At 38.6% G+C, this 18,932-nt stretch overlaps 2 protein-coding genes across 8 annotated transcripts in view; one reads left to right on the top strand and one right to left on the bottom strand.

The window, feature by feature from the left end:
* The window catches only part of PDE7A (phosphodiesterase 7A), a 139,932-nt gene extending 127,214 nt beyond the window's left edge, over positions 1 to 12,718 (top strand). For all 4 annotated transcript variants that reach the window (XR_009253691.1, XR_009253693.1, XR_009253692.1 and 1 more), the window contains 2 exons: positions 4,342 to 4,478; positions 12,219 to 12,718. The gene's annotated coding sequence lies outside the window, so the exon portion shown is untranslated. The remainder of the gene's footprint in view (positions 1 to 4,341; positions 4,479 to 12,218) is intronic.
* Positions 5,820 to 18,932, bottom strand: part of MTFR1 (mitochondrial fission regulator 1) — a 62,264-nt gene continuing 49,151 nt past the window's right edge. For all 4 annotated transcript variants that reach the window (XM_058699706.1, XM_058699707.1, XM_058699708.1 and 1 more), the window contains 4 exons: positions 11,109 to 11,341; positions 9,175 to 9,433; positions 8,231 to 8,399; positions 5,820 to 7,266 (listed from right to left, as the gene is read on the bottom strand). In XM_058699706.1, coding sequence (XP_058555689.1) covers positions 7,198 to 7,266; positions 8,231 to 8,399; positions 9,175 to 9,433; positions 11,109 to 11,341 — 730 coding nt within the window. In that variant the 3' untranslated portion in view covers positions 5,820 to 7,197. The remainder of the gene's footprint in view (positions 7,267 to 8,230; positions 8,400 to 9,174; positions 9,434 to 11,108; positions 11,342 to 18,932) is intronic.

The following is an 18,932-nucleotide window of genomic DNA, read 5'->3' as shown; positions in this document are numbered from 1 at the left end:
CACTTGTTATTTTAGTTTTTATTGCCCTTGCCTGAGGAAACTGGTCCAAAAACATATTTTAAGACCACTGCCTAGGGTTTCTTCTAGAAGGTTATGGTTTTAGGTCTTATATTCAAGTCTTAATCCATTTTGAATGTATTTCTGTATATGGTATAAAATAGTCCAGTTTCCCAACACCATTTATTGAGATATTGTGCATCCTTGGCTCCTTTATTGTAGATTAACTGACCCTATATGCCTGGATCTATTTTGGGGCTCTTTATTCTGTCCCATTAATCTATGTCTGTTTTCATGCCAGTATTATACTGTTTTAATTACTAGAGTTTTGTAATAAGGTTTGAAATCAGCGTGATGCCTCCAGCTTTCTTGTTCTTTCTCAGGATTGCTTTGGCTATTGAAGGGTCTTTGGTGGTTCCATACAAATCTTAGGATTATTTGTTCTAGTTCTCTGAAAAATGTTGGTATTTTGATAGAGATTGCTGTGGATCTGTAGATTGTTTTGGGTAGTATGGACATTTTAACAATATTAATTCTTATAATCCATAGGCATTGGTATGTGTCATCTTCAGTTTCTTTCATCAGTGTCTTTTAGTTGTCATAGTATAGGATTTTCACCTCTTTAAATATTCCTAGGTATTTTCTTTGTGATGCAATTACAGACGGTATTATTTTCTTAATTTTTTTTTTCTGATAGCTCTTTCTTAGTGTATAGAACTGCAACTGATTTCTGCATGTTAATTTTCTATACTGCTTCTTGACTGAATTCATTTATAGTTATGATAAATGAATCTTGGTGGAGTCTTCAAGATTTTTTTTATGTATACTATGTCAACTGCAAATAGTGACTTTTGCTGCTACTTTTCCCATTTGGATGTCTTTTCTTCTTCTTTCATGATAGCTAGAATTCCCAATACTCTGTTGAATAAAAGTTGCAAGAGTGGGCATCCCTGTCTTGTTCCGATCTTAGAGGAAAACTTTCAGGTTTGTCATACGTGGCCTTTATTATGTTTAGATATGTTCCTTCTACGCCCACTTTGTTGAGTTATCGAATTTTGTCAAATGATTTTTCTGCATCTGTTGAGATAATCATACAATTTTTATCTTTTTTTTCTTAATGTTTATTTTTGAGAGAGAGTTCAAGCATGGGAGGGGCTGAGAGGGGGACAGAACATCCGAAGCAGGCTCTACACTGACAGCAGCAAGCCCTATGTGGGGCTCAAACTCAGGAACCGCGAGATCATGACCTGAGCCGAAATCAGATGCTCAACCGACTTGAGCCACCCCCAGGGCCCCGTATGCTCCTTTAGTGAATGTGGTGTATCACCTTGATTGATTTGCAAATGTTGAACCATCCCTGAAAGAAATCCCATTTGATCGTGGTATATGATCTTTTAATATACTAAATTCTGTTTGCTAATACTTGGTTGAGGATTTTTGCATCTCTGTGTATTGAGGATATTGGCCTGTAATTTTCTTTTCTTGTGGTTCATCTGCTTTTATCAGGGTAATGCTGGCCTCTGATTTTTATTATTTCCTTCCTTCTACTAACTTTAGATATGAAGTTAGGTTGTTTACTTGAGATTTTTCTGGTTTCTTGAGGTAGGCCTGTATTGCTGTGAACTTCCTTCATAGGACTTTTTGCTGTATTACATGGCTTTTGGAAAGTTGTTTTGGTTTTCACTGACCTCAAGGTGTTTATTTCCTCTTTGATTTCTTCACTGACTTCTTAATAACATGTTTTTTAGTCTCCATGTGTTTGCATTTTCTTCTTGTAGTTGATTTCTAGTTTTATACTGTTGTGATCAGGAAAGTTATGCCTGGTATGATTTCAGTCTTCTTGAATTTATTGAGAGTTGTTTTGTGGCCTAACATATGATCTGTCCTGGAGAATGTCCTGTGTACACTTGAAAAGAATCTGTATTCTTTATTTTGGGGGATGGAGTATTCTGTATATATCTATCATGAAGTCCATCTGGTCTAATGTGTCTTTTAAGGCCAATGTTTTCTTATTTTTTTGGATGATCTATCCATTGATGTGAGGTATTGATGTCCCCCACTATTAAAGTATTACAGTCGGTTTCTCTCTTTATGTCATTGTCTGTTAATACTTTGCTTTATATATTTACATGCTCCTATGTTGACTGCGTAGATATCTACCAATGTTATATCCTCTTCTTGGATCAACGCTTTATCATTAAGTAATGCCCTTTTGTTACATTTTTGTCTGTTTTGTGTGATACGTATATTGTTACACCAGCTTTCTGTTTCTATTTCTATGGAATAACTTTTTTCATCCCTTCACTTCCAGAAGATATGGGTCTTTATATCTGAAATAAGTCTCTTGTAGGCAGCATATAGATAGATCTTTCTAAAATTAATTCAGCCACCGCCTGTGTCTTTTGATTAAAGTATTTGGTTCATTTACATTTTTTCCAATAACATAAAATATTTGCTACATTCTTTGCTAACAGTGGGTCAAATGAACAAACTGATCACAAGTGAACTTCATTTTAGTGAAAATCTAATGCAGTCAGTGGGGGCTGACATTGTTTTGGAAAATACCATGCATATGCTTGGTGGATTGAGCATCTCTATGTTTCTCATCTTTAAAACTACTTCCTAACAGAATTTAGCGATTCTGGGATGCAACTTCTGGTAGCCAAAGAAATTAACATTCTAACTCACCTGTTTTAGGTTTTAAGTTCATTTGCATTTAAAGTGATTATTGATGAGTACTTATTGCCATTTTGTTCATTGTTTTCTGTTTTTGTAGTAGTTCTCTGTTCCTTTCTTCTCTTGGTCTCTTCCCTTTTGGTTTGATGGTTTTCTGTTATGTTTGAGTTCCTTTATTTTTTGTGTATCTAGTGTAGGTTTTTGGTTTCTGGTTACCAGGAGGTTCATATATATTGACCTATATACATACTAGTCTATTTTAAGCTGGTAATTGCTTAAGTTGAAACAAATCCTAAAAGCACTAATTTTTTTTAATGTTTTTATTTTTGAGAGAGAGAGAGAGTGTGGGTGGGGGTGGGGGAGGGGCAGAGGGGGAGACAGAATCTGAAGCAGGCTCCAGGCTCTGAGCTGTTAGCATAGAGCCCGATGCAGGGCTCAAACTTACCAACTGTGAGATCGTGACCTGAGCCAAAGTCAGACAACTTAACCGAGCCACCCAGGCACCCCAAAAGCACTAATTTTTATTCCCTACCCCCCCACATCTTCTGTTTTTGACCTCAACTGACATTTTTGTGTATCCCTTACAATACTATTTATTGTAGTTCTAATTAATCTCACTAGTTTTGTCTTCAGTCTTCATACTAATTTTTTAAGTGCTTAATTGCCTTTACCAGTGACATTTTTTTCCTTTCACATATTTTTTTATTTCCAGTTGTGGACTTTCTGCTTAACAAAGACCCTTTAACATTTCTTGTAAGGCTGGTTTAGTGGTGATGAACGTCTTTTGCTTTTACTTGTCTGGGAAACTCTTATCTTTCCTTTAATTCTGAATGTTACCCTTGCAGGGTAAAGTATTCTGGTTATGTTTTCCCCTCTCAGGATTTTATTTTAAATTTTTTGTGTTTGTTCATTTTTGAGAGAGCATGAGCAGGGGAAGGGCAGAGAGAGACAGACACACAGAATCTGAAGCAAGCTCCAGGCTCTGAGCTGTCAGCAGAGAGTCTGACAAGGGGCTTGAACCTGTGAACTGTGAGATCATGACCTGAGCTTAAGTTGGCTGCTTAAGGGACTGAGCCACCCAGGTGCCCCTCCCCTTTCAGCATTTTAAGTATTACCTTGCCACTCCTTTCTTGCCAGCCAAATTTCTGCTGGAAAATCAACTGATAGTCTTATGGGGGTTTCCCTTGTTTATGGCTCTGTTTTGCTGCCTGCAAGATTTTTCTATCTTTACCTTTTTCTATTTTAATTATAATACATTGTGGTGTGGCTCTCATTGCACACTTTTTCCTGGGTGTCTGCTTTCTTACCCAGATTAGGAAAGTTTTCAGGTATTATTTCTTCAAATAAGTTTTCTCCCCTTCTGTGTTCTTCTGGGACCCCTATCATGTGCATGTTAGTATGTTTGTTGTCCCAGTAGTTTCTTAACCTATCCCCACTTTTTAAATTCCTTTTTTGCCGTTTGGCTTGGATTCTTTGTTGTACCCTTCCAGAGCTCTATCCATTCTTTTGCATCCTCTAATTCTGTTGTTAGTTCCTCCTAGTGGATTTTTCATTTGTTACATTCTTCAGCTGACCAGTTCTTGTTTAATATTTTCTCTTTGCTGAAGTTCTCCACTCTTCTCTCAAGTCTGATGAGCATATTTATCATTATTTTGAACTCTTTTACAGGTAGATTGCTTATCTCCATTTTGTTTTGCCTATTTCTATAAATTGGGCAGAACAGCTTCCTCTCCCAGCCTTGAAGGAATGAGTGGCCCCGTGTAGGAATGCCCGCGTAGACCGCACATGCTTGACAACTTTGAATGGTAAGCCGGAAAGGGAGCAGGCATAGGCCAGGGGTAGCCTGTGCACACTATGCCAGGGTCACCTTTGGGGCGGGGGATGGGGGGAATGGCTCAAGCTCATGGGGGCCTGAGGCTCACTGAGGTGGTCCTAGCAGGCTGGCTAGAGTGCCTGGACCCTGCTCCAGTCTGCACTGTCAAGGTGGAGGGGGAACATAAACAGTGGTAATCACCAGTGCTTCCAACCTGAGTCCCAGCAGTTGCCTCACCATTTGTCTGACACTTTGGGGTTAAATGGTAAATGGAGTAAACGAGTCTCCTTCACTCATAGGCTAGTTGCCCTTTAAACCACTTTTTTTTTTTTTTTTTTTTTTTTTTTTTTTTTTTTTTTGCTGTGCCCAGGGCATGCAAGTCTGTACACAATCCCCTCCATGAAATCTTTCCCTGTGTAGTCTGTTGTACTGGGGGTGGGGTTCCTGTCATTACTGTGTTGGGTCTCTCTCCCACCTGTCTCTCTGCCGTCCTGCTGTCCTCCGTGTACAGAAGCTGTTCAATCAGCCCTCGGTTCTTCAAGAGGAATTGCTTTATACGTAGATTCTAGTTCCGCGAGCTCCCTACACCGCCATCCTGGACTACCTCCCAAAAATTTAAACTTGTATTTGCCAGATTCTATCCCCCAAGAAGAAAACTTTTAATTTTGGGGAAGTGGTCTCCTCGGGTTGTCGTCTTCACCAATGAGACACAGACTCGGGAATTTAAAACATCAAGACGACAGGCTTCTTGTACACAAGAGCTTGTGACTGGAGACACACCAGGAACTACAGTTTTCCTGCTCTACCCCAAGCCTGTGCAAGTAGGTATACAGGAGGACATCCAGCAGAAGTCAGTCTGCTGGAAACTACAGTGACCTCACGTAAAATGATGTGAGTAGTAACGTACTTGGCTCTCTACCACTCACAGGATGTATTCAGAAATCATTATTTCATTTAATCCTCAGCAATTTTTGGAGCGGAGCATCATTCCCGTTTTAAAAACAGAGGTATGATTTGTGTAACTCCCAAGTCCAGTGCTGACTCCTATTCACTATGTGTGTGTAGCGAGTGCCTGGACCACTCAAATCATAGGAGACAAAACAGACCGGTTACTTCACCTTCTTCGCCTCAGCTATAAAATATAAAATTTAACTATTTTTATCATCTTTCACTTCAGGTACTGTGTTGAGTGGGAGAAACTGAATGAGACCGGTGGTGAATAAGTGGCAATAGATTTCCACTCTAAGAATGCAGAAAACAAAGTATTCTAAAGAAGCTACATGTACAATATTAGAGAATTTTATCCACTAAAATAATATATGAGAGCTTATGGTCCAAGGAAAATACAAATTTGCTTTATTTCAATACAGTAACTTCCTTCAGTTGGAGCACTGGCCAAAATTCAATACTGATACAAATATAAATTGCTTAGGAGGTCAAAATATATAATTTAGGCAAATTTTCTGAATTTCTTTTAAAGGCAGAATTTTTAAATCATATGAAACAATTAGAAACAATGTAATGTAAATCAACAAACATGTAAAATAAGCCACAGTTCAAATTTAAGCTGAATAACATTTCCTAATATTGAGAACATTGCACATATTTTCAATAACTTAAAGGTCTACTCTTCCCATCTCCACTTTTTACTAGATTTAAATAAATCCAAGTATTTACTCATGGTAGAAGATTCTGCGTTAACTATGGCTGAGTTTAGCAGAAATACAGAAAACCATAAAGTTTTATTGAGCATTCCCAAATGAGCATGTACAGCATTCCTCAGAAGCCCTCCACAAGAACGGCTTTTCTCCTATGAGCACCTAAGGGTTGCTGCGTGGTGTAATTCAACAGAATAGCAGACCAATGATAACTTACAGGAAATTCTTTCACCTATTAAGTGTTTCATTATAAAGCTACTACATTCGACCAATATTTTAAAAAATTTCAACTCCATTATGCTGCCATTTACATATTAACTTAGTAACAAGCCATCTTTATGATGCCTTTATTAAACTGGAATAGAAAGATGGTACATTCTGGTTTTCACTTGTTATAGATTTGATTCAATAATTTGAGTTCTATCTAAAAACTACATTTTCTTTCTCAGCACTGGAGTGAAAGCAGCTTTTGTGGTCTTTGACTTTCCTTTAAATGAAAGCATTATGGAATTTTCAGCAGTAAACATTATCTGGTTCCTACTTGAACCCCCATCTCTAAGGAAATGTGAGAGGGGATCTAAGGTAAAAGTCCTATTCAAGGCAAAAAGGTTCCAATCCCAAATATTTCACTCGAGCAACTGTGTGTTATACCAGCTGTTCCATCACTGAGTAATAAATCACTGACAGCCTCACTGACGTCATTACATTTTACGTACTATTTTATACCCAAATATATGCATATAAAACATTTGCACAGATAAATTAGTGTCAAAAATTAAAAACTCTACATCTACAATGTCCTTTCCTCTGAAATCTATATAATTGTTCTTAAGACTAGAAACCTTAACATCCTGGCTACACATTAAAAACCTGTCATGGAAAACTTCAGAACCTTCTCATAAAAACAAACACAGACTTAGAGTGCTTTTTTATTAGACCTAAAGGAGACTACTGAATACTAAATTCAGGTATTTACTAACTAGTGTTGATTTCTACTAGCCAAACAGCCCTACCAAACCAACAGCTGGAACAAGGATCGTTTTTCTTCAGCTATTAGGAAGTTGAAACATTTTCAATCAAAGCCTTCATTTTTCCTGTAGACTTCAACATGTGCGGCCCAAACTAAAAAGGAAGCAAAGCATAAATAAAGATAGTGCTTCAGGTAACAGTAATGATATGTCCCCCTCCCAATCATGGAGCAAAGGCCTGGGCGTGTTCTGCATGAAAAACCAAGCAGCTAGATGATATTAAAACCTTCATGAATTGACAAACTGTCTTATAAACATGACACATCAACAGAATGAAAAGCAAAAAGGTAACCAAATTACTTCACGGAAAACTATAATCATCTTAAGACCATAAGCTTTAGGCCATTTTTACTTCTCTGAGTAAAAGAATGAGGTACAAAGTTTCCTTTTTCCAATGTCTAAAAACTCTGAAAGATGCTAGAATTTCTCAGATACCTGCCTCCCTGGAGTAGGTAAGCACATATTCCACACGACAGTAAATACATTTTACTGTATTTGGTAAAATACAGTAAATTTTTTTATACATTATACTAGATAATGTATACTAGATAATTTATACAATTGCATAAATTGTATAACTTAACTGTATAATTTATGATAATATATAAATTAATATTTGCAAGTTTCCCTGATCTGCTCAATCTCCACCTATGACCTGAAACATCTTGTTAAGACCCAGGTCAAATCTCATCCTCTTCAGAGAACTTTCACAGGACACCCTAAGGGAAAATTATCTTTCTTTACTTTCAATTTCTCAATCACCACATACATACTGTCTTAAGATATAAATTTTACTGTAGTGAATTTCGCTTCGTTGTGCTTGCGTATAAATAAAACACAGCATGAAAAATTTAACACTGGAGATGCTAAGTAGCGAAACCAGGGTTTGGCTTTTGCTTCCTTTTTTCACCTTCTATCATCTACTTGTGGGGAGGGGCTAAATCACGTAGCACACTCTTCTCACATAGCCACAGCTCAATGTCTTACCAAATGCAGGTTCTCAGCAACGGAATCAACTACCACGTTGTGCTAAGACAGAAGTGTGAGCTAATACTCACCAACACTGTTTCTGAGGTGGCCTCTGATTCAGACTTTGGAATTCCTTTTCCAACTTCACCTTGACTATCGCTTCGATATCGAAAGGCAAATTTCTTTTTCAGAGCCTCTGCTATGAGGGCAGCAGGGTCGGTAGCATCTACAGGTTTGGGCTTTAGATCCTGTTCTGACCTTAGAGAGATGAACAGAAGCCAAGAGAACTTTTCAATATGCTGACATCCCTCAGAGAAGTACTTCGCGTGCCTTTACATGCACTTCTCTAGCATCACTGATACCCAGGAATGTTCCTGACAAACACTGAGAGACACGAAACAGAAACCCTAGATGTAAGGCTCAATAAAAGAACACAAAGATGCCCAATGAATAGCCACTCGATTCAGCACAGGAGCACTGATCATGCTCTCCGTCAGGGCAACTACAGTTTCATTCTTCTTCCAAAGCCTAGTGATTAACCTCAGTAGGTCTACAACACAGCTTATTGAATGAATGACTGGACAATAACAATGAGACTTCACATAAAAGGGCTTTAAATGCAATAGGAGAAAAACCTGAAAATGGTTGTTAACTTCTTAGTTATATAGGAGACACTGGGGCTCATCTTTTTTAAACTAAAACTGGAACCATTCATGGTAATCAGGTTATAAAACAAAGTTCTCGGGCGCCTGGGTGGCTCAGTGGGTTAAGCATCCGACTTCGGCTCAGGTCATGACCTCCCTGTTGTGAGTTTGAGCCCTGTGTTGGGCTCTGTGCTGACAGCTCAGATCCTGGAGCCTGCTTTGGATTCTGTGTCTCCCTCTTTCTCTGTCCCTCCCCTGCTGGCGCTCTCTCAAAAATAAACATTAAAAAAATAATAAAAATAAAACAAAATTCTCAAAAAGTCTAATACTTCATTTTACAAGACATAAAAAAGTAAGGGAAGTATGAAATAAGGTAAATGTATCCTCACCTTTTTACTGACCGAAGTTTTACACTGTTCATATCTTTAAGGATCTCTAGCATATTTGGCATATCAGGTTTCTCTGGCCTGCTCTTAACCTGAGTCTTTCCAGCACAGGCTTTTTTCTCTCTTCGTTCTTTTATCAGGTCAATAGCAGATACGCTTTGGTGGAGCCCTGGGGTGGGGAGGGGCGGAGGAGGTGGGGGCGGGGGAGGTGGTGGGACAGAGGGTGGGGCCGCAGTAACGGATGTGGTCGAATCTAAATCACCTACAGAAATAAGGAAAAATCAATTGAATCTTGATGGTAACAGGCAAATAAAATAACCTTTAACAGCAAAATTATGTTAAGGACTTTTGTATACCTGAAATCAATATGCTTAAAAAAAAAAAAAACAAAACTCCATTATGTAAGTAAAGGAAGTTTCAGTTACTTGGTTAGAATCTTAAATACCCATATCTAATCCCAAACTCTCCAGATGGAAAAGTTCCATTTAACTTAACAGGGGGTGTTTTTGTGATATCAAATGTTGCAGTCTGACCGTTGCACAGTTTGTAACTACTTTTAACTTTTAAATGAAATATGAAACAGTGTGTCCTACCTACACACCTTCAATACAGACGGTCTGACAGTTCAGGACTATAGTAACTATTTGAAAAACCCGATAGATTTGTGGTTCACCTTAAGAATATTTACATAAAGGACTTATTAAGCATTAAAAGTTTTACATGTATTATTCAGCAAATTTCTGAAAGAGAAAAGGAGGCGTTGAACTTAATTTCCAAAACATTAAGTAACTAAGAGTTAAAGTGGTTACAAAATAAGGACCTAAGAATTCATCTTTCTGCATACTACAACAGTTGTTCATTGGCTGACCTATACTGATTATGGGGGCTCAATGCAAAAGGAATTTTGACTATAAATAGAGCATCTAACATAAATCTCCAAATTATCTATTTACAGCAGTTTTCCAAGTCTGCCAGAAGAGGGAGGTAAAGCAAAAGAGAAATGCAATTTAAAAGCTGAAAGGAAAAAATAAAAGAAAAGGCAGGACTTCTGGTTTTTAAAGTTACGTGCAAATTTCATTTAATTAACAAATTACTTCTCAAGCACTCGGTGCCAAGTGCATTCGTCCTCTGTCCATCTTGGCCTATCTTGGCTGTACCCAGGTTGGATGAGGTTTCCGTGCCGGATTACATTAAACTCCGGGAGCACAAGTGGCTCAGAGGCAGAATAACTGTCCTTATCTTTTAACCTTTAGAGTTGGCTAATATGGAGTCTAGCCAGGACTCAGGAAGAACGCTAGGAAAAACAACTACTACTTGCCAACAGGTTAATGGGCTAGGATTTCAAGGCTATGGTTTCTTCTCCAAAGTAACAAGGCACCCGAATAAAAGCAAACAGTATTAGACCAAGAGTCACAGGACCTGTATTGAGTTTCTACTCTGGGCAAGAGAAGAGAAGTGACTATTAAGAAGCTACTTTGTGCTAAAGGCATTTTATAGAATCTCCACTTTTACTCCCATAATTACTCTAAGATATAAATACTATTACCCCATTTTAGAGCAGGAAGGGAGTTAGGCCAAGAACTTGCCTCAGGACATGCAGGTAAGTAAGCAGCACTCAACCCTGTCAGCACCATTTTGAGACTACTTCATGGCTGATAAAATTGGTGCCATTGTCACAAAGTTTCCCAGTGCATTCATATGAGCACTAGTTCAACTGTAGGAAATTCAGTATTTTCCAAACTCACCCTTTCTGATAGCATCAAAAGTGTTCAACAAAAACCACTTAAACCTGACTGGGTCCTGTACTGCACTACGGAGAGGACTGACCTTTGTTTTTCTAACAACCCCATGGCTGTTATTTGCTAACAGATTTTAAAATTAGTGGCATTCTCCTCATTTCCAGCTCAATGGTTAAAACAAACGTAGGACTTACAGACCTGCAATGAGATTTTGCTGTTCTTGCAGGGTCACAATTTTGGCAATCTGAGCTCTGAGAGCAGCAAGTTCATTTTCAAGGGCACAGATCTTCTGTAGTGCTTCCTCATTTGCCAGTGCTGTCTTCAGTTGAGGCTCTTCTGGAGACAGGTTTGGTAAGGAAAGCTCCCTGCTTGGCGGCTTCTCAAAGAAAGGCAGGCCATCCTGAAGGGGCTGCCTTGATCTGACCTCTGTCCTGCAAGAAAGACAGAAGGTTGGCTGTCACAGGTTTTGCAAGGAAATACAAAAAATCATCACTGCACACAGTATCTGAGAAATACTTTTCAGACTGACTTTACATAAATCCCCTCCTGTAAGTTTCAAAACAGCAAAGTACTTGTCAACCTGATGTAGATACATACCAAGCCAGGTTTCTTACTGCCATCATTCTTAATCTCTATATAATATGCATAAGCCCACACTATCAGGAGGCATCACAGATTCCAACGTTTTTTTCTACTTCATGTTTTGTTTTGAACTAAGGTAAAAAAAACTTTTAATGCTCCTTAAAAAATGGTGGTTCAGGTGATTAAGCTCACTGAGCATGGCGCCTGCTTGGGATTTTCTTCTTCTCTGCCCCTCCCCCACTCGCTCACGTGCACTCTCATTATTTCTCAAAAGTAAATAAACTTTATTTTTAAAAATGGCAAACTAATTACCGGTTATACTTGACAACAAAATCAAACCAGTAATACATTAGCCTTTCACCAGGGTTTTGGCTTCTGCATTTCACTGTTCTTGTTTTCCGTGTATGACAATACAAATCGCAAGACACAGTGTAACAATATGGGCCAAATACAGCAGCAGAAACCGAAACGGACAGAGAAGAATTAACTGAACCCATGCAGTAACTATACACACATCCTCATTTTCACTTGGGTGTAAAGGTTTTTAATATGCATTTCTCCATAGTTCCAAATGTTAAGTCTTTTGAGGCTAAGAATAAATTCAGATGTCTTTTCAACTGTCAATTTATATACTTAGCTATTTCCTACAATTAGATTTTCCGGGCCTCTAAGCCCTTTTTCCTTCCAACCTCATTGAGCTAAAATTGACAACTGTATTTATTTAAGGTGTGCAGCATGATGACTTACGTACACACTTGGAAATAATCACTACAATCAAGTTAATGAGCGTCTCCCAGTTTCCCTCACAGTTTCACGCGGTCATGTCTGAGTTCTGGCGAACAAGATGTTGGCAGATGTTGATAAGCCATCTAGGAAAGCTGTTTACAAGGAGAGGACTCCAGGAGAAAGTCCTTTCATCTGTAGCTCCACCCATTCGCCCCTCCTGAGCCTTGAGTACAAGGTGATGGCTGGACTTGAGAGTCACAGACAACCAAAAGCTAACCTGAATGCAGAAGTCAATGCTAATGACGGCAGGGAGCCTGGCACGGTCCCTGTGGACACTGTAGAGCCACTGTCAGCTTCAGACTATCTACTATGGATGTGTTTGATTTGACAGAAATAAACCTCCATCCTCTAGAAGTCACCATTTTGGGGGGCATCTCTGTTAAATGTAGTCGAACCTAATCCTGTTATACAACCATCATTAAACTCCATTTTATTTTCTATTTTAACTGGACATTGGTATTTTATTTTTGGTGGAGAGCTGTTACAATTCTTCATTCTACCTTATGTTCTAAATGAAGGAATTCTTGGGGTGCCTGGGTGGCTCAGTCAGTTAAGTGTCTGACTGGATTTCAGCTCAGGTCATGATCTCACCATTTGTGACCTGAGCCGAAATCGAGGCTCTGTGTTGACAGCATGGAGCCTGCTTGAATGGGATTCTCTCTCTCCCTCTCTATCTCTCTGCCCCTCCCCCACTTGTATTCACTCACTCTATCTCAAAATAAAGAAATAAACTCAAAAAAAAAACATAAATGAAGGAATTCTTGGACTTTTACCTTTTGGTATTCACTGAATTCTGATGTTTTTCTTCCTATCTAACTTTGCTCATACTCTTAATTAAATTTACTATATATAGAGAATGCTTATAAATTATTTACCTGTAGTATTATTTTTTTTAAATTGCCCAGAACTGACAGTGTTTTTTGTTTTTTTTTTTAATGTTTATTTTGAGAGAGAGAGAGAGAGAGAGAGAGAGAGAGAGAGAGAGAGAGAGGGAGGGAGAGAGAGAGAAGGAAAGAGAGAGAGGGAGACAGAATCCCAAGCAGGCTCCACACTGCCAGTGCGGAGCCCGATGCGGGCTCAAACCCCTGAACCGTGACATCATGACCAGAGCTGAAATCAAGAGTGGGACGCTTATCCAACTGAGCCACCCAGGCGCCCCTACCTGTAATATTACTAAAGAAAAATATTTGGAGAATAAAGGTCCCAGTTGTTACCTCACCTTAGCTTAGATAGCAAGAAACTTTAATAATATTAACTTTATTTAATTTGGAGTATCTATGAGCTAGAGAAAATGTGTGGCTTACAAAGCTTCAATTACCACTCTCTTTCTTACTGCCACACTGGGAAGAAACAGGTGATGAAATTTTTTAAAAAGTACATGAAGGTTGAACAATAGTAAAACCTTCTCTCAGGAACACTCTGTTCTGATTAAACAGATTAATATGCTCTTTCAAAGATTATATGTTACATAAGTTACAGATTAGATGCATGTGCTCTAATCACCTGGAATAAAGAAAGTAATTAAGACATTAAAATTTTTAAAAATCACTGTGGCTTTCTGTTGATACCACAGGCTAAATTCTGATTTCTGCTTATCTTTCATAAAGTAGGTCAAATAATTTTGTTAAACAGCTCCATACAATAAATAGAGTTTCAAGTAGACAGAAATTAACCCAGTGAATGAAGTTTTTGGGGGGAACATTTACATGGAGGAATTATATTTAATACCAGTATAATGTCCAGGATTCTTATTTAACTTAGTATGTTTCCTCAACTATATTCCTGATAACTTTTTATGTTTTTAATAAAAAAGAACACGATGATGAATTTTTAAAAAAACTACTCCTTGGAAGAACTAGGGAAACTGCTGACAGGTAAGAGAGTGGTACTGACAGAATTCTAGTCCTTGGAAGAGATTTGGACAAAATACAGAAATCTCAAATGTAGGGGCACTTGGGTGGCCCAGTCAGTCAAGCATCTGACTTTGGCTCAGGTCATGATCTCAGGGTTCATGGGTTTGAGCCCATGTCCGGCTCCGTGCTGACAGCCCAGAGCCTGGAGCCTGCTTCGGATTCTGTGTCTCCCTCTCTCTCTGCCCCTCCCCCATTTGCTTTCTGTCTGGCTCTCTCAAAAATAAATAAAATGCTTAAAAAACAATTTTTTTTTTAAATAAAAGAAATCTCAAGTGTAGAATTCGAGTATCATACTTGTTCAAAACAAGAGTATAGAAAGATCGAAGAGTAGTAGTAACAGACTGAGTTTAAAGGAAGAGAATGACCAGAAGCACAGTGTCTCAGGACAGGAAGAAAGCCACTGCCATGGGATGGGCATCAAGGGAGGGACATCTAACGGGTGACAACTGGAGTGGAATTGAGAAGAGAGGAGAAGAAACACAGAGCCTGTGGACTCATCTCTATCCCCATATCGTCCATTTTCTATCAAAGTTCAGCTTTGCTTTAATAAAATGAACCTAAAAGAATGAGTATGTTCAGGGCGCCTGGGTGGCTCAGTTGGTTAAGTGTCTGACTTCGGCTCAGGTCACGATCTTGTGGTTCACGAGTTCGAGCCCCGCGTCGGGCTCTGTGCTGACAGCTTGGAGCCTGGAGCCTGCTTCCGATTCTGTGTCTCCCTCTCTCTCTGACCCTCCACGCATTCATGCTCTGTCTCTCTCGGTCTCAAAAATAAATAAATTTTTGAGAAAAAATTAAAAAAAAAGTGTTTAAAAAAAAGGATGAGTATGTTCATATCTGAGGGTGGAAGTAAGAACAGTGGTTTGTTTTCCTATTATGTACGAGTGCAAACATTTCAGGAAGTTGATACAATAACAGCAAATAAAGTAAAATTTTGGATACCAGAATATTCAGTGCTACTAATAAAAAAATGACATTATAATACTGTTATTCAAGAACTAGTGGTGGGGTGCCTAGGCGGTTCACCTGGTTAAGCATCAGACTCATGGTTTTGGCTCAGGTCATGATCTCATAGTTCATTAAGATCGAGCCCCATATCAGGCTCTGCACTGATAGTTTGGAGCCTGCTTCGGATTCTCTCTCTCCCTCTCTCTCTGCCCTTCCCCCTGCTTGTGTGCTCTCTCTCTCTCTCTCTCAAAAAAAAACATTAAAAAAAAAAAGAGAAGAACCAGTGTCTTTGATTTTTTTTTTTTTTTTTAAGTTTTATTTAAGTAATCTCTACACCCATCCTGGGGCTCAAATTCATGACCCTGAGAATATGAGTCACATGCTCTTCTGACTGAGCCAGCCAGGCTAGGTCACTTTAGTAGAGAATGTATTCCTCCACGGGAATCTACCCCAAAAACCAAGAGCACACTTTACACATTGTATGTTAGCTAATTTGACATTAAATTATATTTTTTAAAAAATCTTGGCAGATAAAAAAAAGAGAGAATATATTCCCACCTCAAATCCTCCCATACATCTCAGGATCCACAAGTATTATTGTAAGTTTGTCTTAAAATGTTATTCAAGTAAGCCAAAGTTCAAATCCCATGAACATTTACTCTTCAATATCCAGAATTAGAACAAGATAATATGGCAATTTGGATTAAGAGATCAATTTATCAACTACAAGTCATTTTTGAACAGCTTACTTTCTTTAAAATATCTTCCTGCCAAAATAAATTGTAAGAGAGAATGAATGTTGAACAGCAACCACAATGTTAAAAAAAAGAATTAAGTTATTATTACATCTACCCATAACTCCTAGAGATGAATTTTTCCATTTTGATTTTCCATCTACTGAAAATTAAGGACCAAGCCCTCATTACTATTAATCTTGAAAATCAGTGTGCCAGAATAAGAGAAAAAAAGTCTAGGCCTTTAGCAAAATGATTTAAAAGTAACAGTGTCAGATAATCTGTATTTTATATCTGTCCTATTTTTATAAATTTGATGATATAGATTCTGCATTTCCTTATGTGAAATACTGTTAACAGTATTCACAAAGTTCAAACAAAGTAATTATAGGAAATGTGGAAGTTTAAATGTGGATTTTTAGAAGCTGAAAAAGGAAAGTAATCCTGAAGTCATCATGTCTTCTCAAAGACACAGAAAGATTGGACATTTATAGGAACTTAAGAATCAAAAACAAAAAGTTCTCTGTAATATTCTTGTGTGTGGAAAAGATTTACATTTTATGAAATTCTCAGACATGTCCCTTCCTTTAAAAATACACACAGCCTTTTCCCACAGACATGTTCTTTTAAAAAAATTTTTTAATGTTTGTTTATTTTTGAGAGAGAGAGAGAGAGCGAGCATGAGCAGTGAAAGGGGCAGAGAGAGAGGGAGACACAGAATCCAAAGCAGGCTCCAGGTTCTGAGCCATCAGCACAGAGCCTGACACAGGGCTTGAACCCACAAGCTGTGAGATCATGACCTGAGCTGAAGTCGGACGCTTAACCGACTGAGCCACCCAGGTGCCCCTCCCACAGACATGTTCTATAAGACATTCAACAAATCATTCTCAGAACCACTATGTTTTGCCTTATTCAGAGGGCTATTAAGAGCTAGAATGTAGAGACAGAATGAATCCAAACAAAGAGAAATAATCCCTTATAAAATCTGTATGTATAATTCTGAGACACTTTTAAGAAACAAAAACAAAAGAAGCATCAAATGGCCCAAAAAGCAAAAGACAGACAAATCAGGATTGTCTCTTAAAAACCATTTTCTGCATCCCAACTTTTACAGGTCAGATTTCTACCATTTTGTTTGATGCGGGCTCCAAAATGCCTTATGGCAAAAAGGCTCCTGTTCAGAGTGGCACTGCACAAGAATTTTCTCTCTCTTTTTCTTATCCCAATGATATTATCAAGGGCAGCCACTTTTGGAGTACAACTTAGATGAATATGAAGGGCTTTTTAAGCTCCACTGACCATTTCAAAGAAAATTCTAAATTAAATATAATGCACCTCTGAGGTCCTTTTTCTCCTTATCACACAGTAAAAGCTCAAAATTTGAGATCATTTTAAATTAGCTCAATGTTGTATGAAAGATGGTATTCCCAAGATGATTTTTACTAACTCTCCCTCACCATTTGAGTTTAGAAAATAGCCTAGAAAGGTTTAAAAATACACTCTATTGTTGGAGCACCTGGCTCAGTCAGTTAAGTGTCCAACTTCAGTTCAAGTCATGATCTCACAGTTTGTGGGCTCGAGCCCCATGTGGGCTCTGTGCTGTCAGCCCAAGGCCTGGAGCCTGCTCTTGATTCTGTGTCTCCCTCTCTTTTTGCCCCTCCTCCACTTGCGCTCTGTCTCTCTCAAAAATAAACATTAAAAACAACTTTTAAAAATATACTCTATTGTCAATAGGATCCAGAGAGGGAAAAAGGCGGCAATTTAGTTCCCTGAAAACACGAAGTTGGGTAGAAACCTAAGTCTTTTATTTTTTTTTTAAATTTTTTATGTTTCTTTATTTTGAGAGAGAGACACAGAGAGAGGAAGACAAAGTGAGAGAGAGAGAGAGAGAGACAGACAGACAGACAAAGTGCGAGGGGGGGAGGGGGCAGAGAGAGAGGGAAACAGAATCCAAAGCAGGCTCCAGGCTCTGAGCTGTCAGCACAGAGTCCAATGCGGGGCTCGAACTCACAAGTGTGAGATCACGACCTGAACCGAAGTCAGATCTCAACCAACTGAGCCACTCAGGCGCCCCAAAACCTAAGTCTTTTCAAAGTGAGCAAGTAGTTGGATAAAGACAACTGGACTCGGGAAATTACTTTGATACAGGGAAGTAATCCATGGAAGGATTTATAGTGGGGAGTAAGGTGGGACTTTTGTAAGGCTACAGACACAGAAGACTGGTAGGATTCATTGCATTAGCTGTTCTAAGCTCGGTTCTTGTTTTGTCATTTTAAAAGCTGGATCTTCCTAAAAGTGAGATTTAATGAGAATGACATTATATCCATGTATTTATGCAGTACGGACTGCACTGTTTTATTGATATACATTATTGGGTTAATGTCTAGTGTCAAATAATTAAGATTAAAATGATAATAGGGGCGGCCTGGGTGGCTAACTGAAGCGTCCAACTTCGGCTCAGGTCATGATCTCATGGCCTGTGGGTTCGAGAGCTGCACTGGGCTCTGTGCTGACAACTCTGAGCCTGGAGCCTACTTTGGATTCTGTGTCGCCCTCTCTCTGGCCCTCCCCCATGCTCTTGCATGCACGTGTGCTCTCCCTCTCTCTCAAAAATAAATACTAAAAAAAGTGTATTATGATTAAAATGGGAATGAATAACACCTGCTTTCTGTGCCATGAGTAGGAAATGGTCTTGCTCTAATCCACTGAGCTTCCTGGTCTACCCTCACATCTGTGGAGCTGTGACAAGCCAAAGTGTTGTGTGTTGATTCTCCTTTGGAATCTTATTACTCACTCGCTGTCCTCTAAGAAGTCAGGGTTCCTCCCCAACACTCCCTAAATAGAACATTCCATTATACACTTATATTCAACTTTGAAAAATTAAACTGGATGAATTTAGTCAACCTCAGTCTTACTTAGGTATCCTTAGATCATAGATTTTTTATAAATACATTCATCTTAGTCATTAGATTACAGACATTCTCGTCTAAGAAAAAGGGCTACCTGAAATACTTTCAAGTCCTATGAACCTATAAATTTGTATTTAATACATACTCATTTTG

Source organism: Neofelis nebulosa, chromosome 14 (genome assembly GCF_028018385.1).
Source record: "Neofelis nebulosa isolate mNeoNeb1 chromosome 14, mNeoNeb1.pri, whole genome shotgun sequence".
In the NCBI taxonomy this organism is placed as follows: domain Eukaryota; kingdom Metazoa; phylum Chordata; class Mammalia; order Carnivora; family Felidae; genus Neofelis; species Neofelis nebulosa.
Note: the sequence above shows the minus strand (reverse complement) of the source record. Positions and strands in the feature narration are given on the sequence as shown.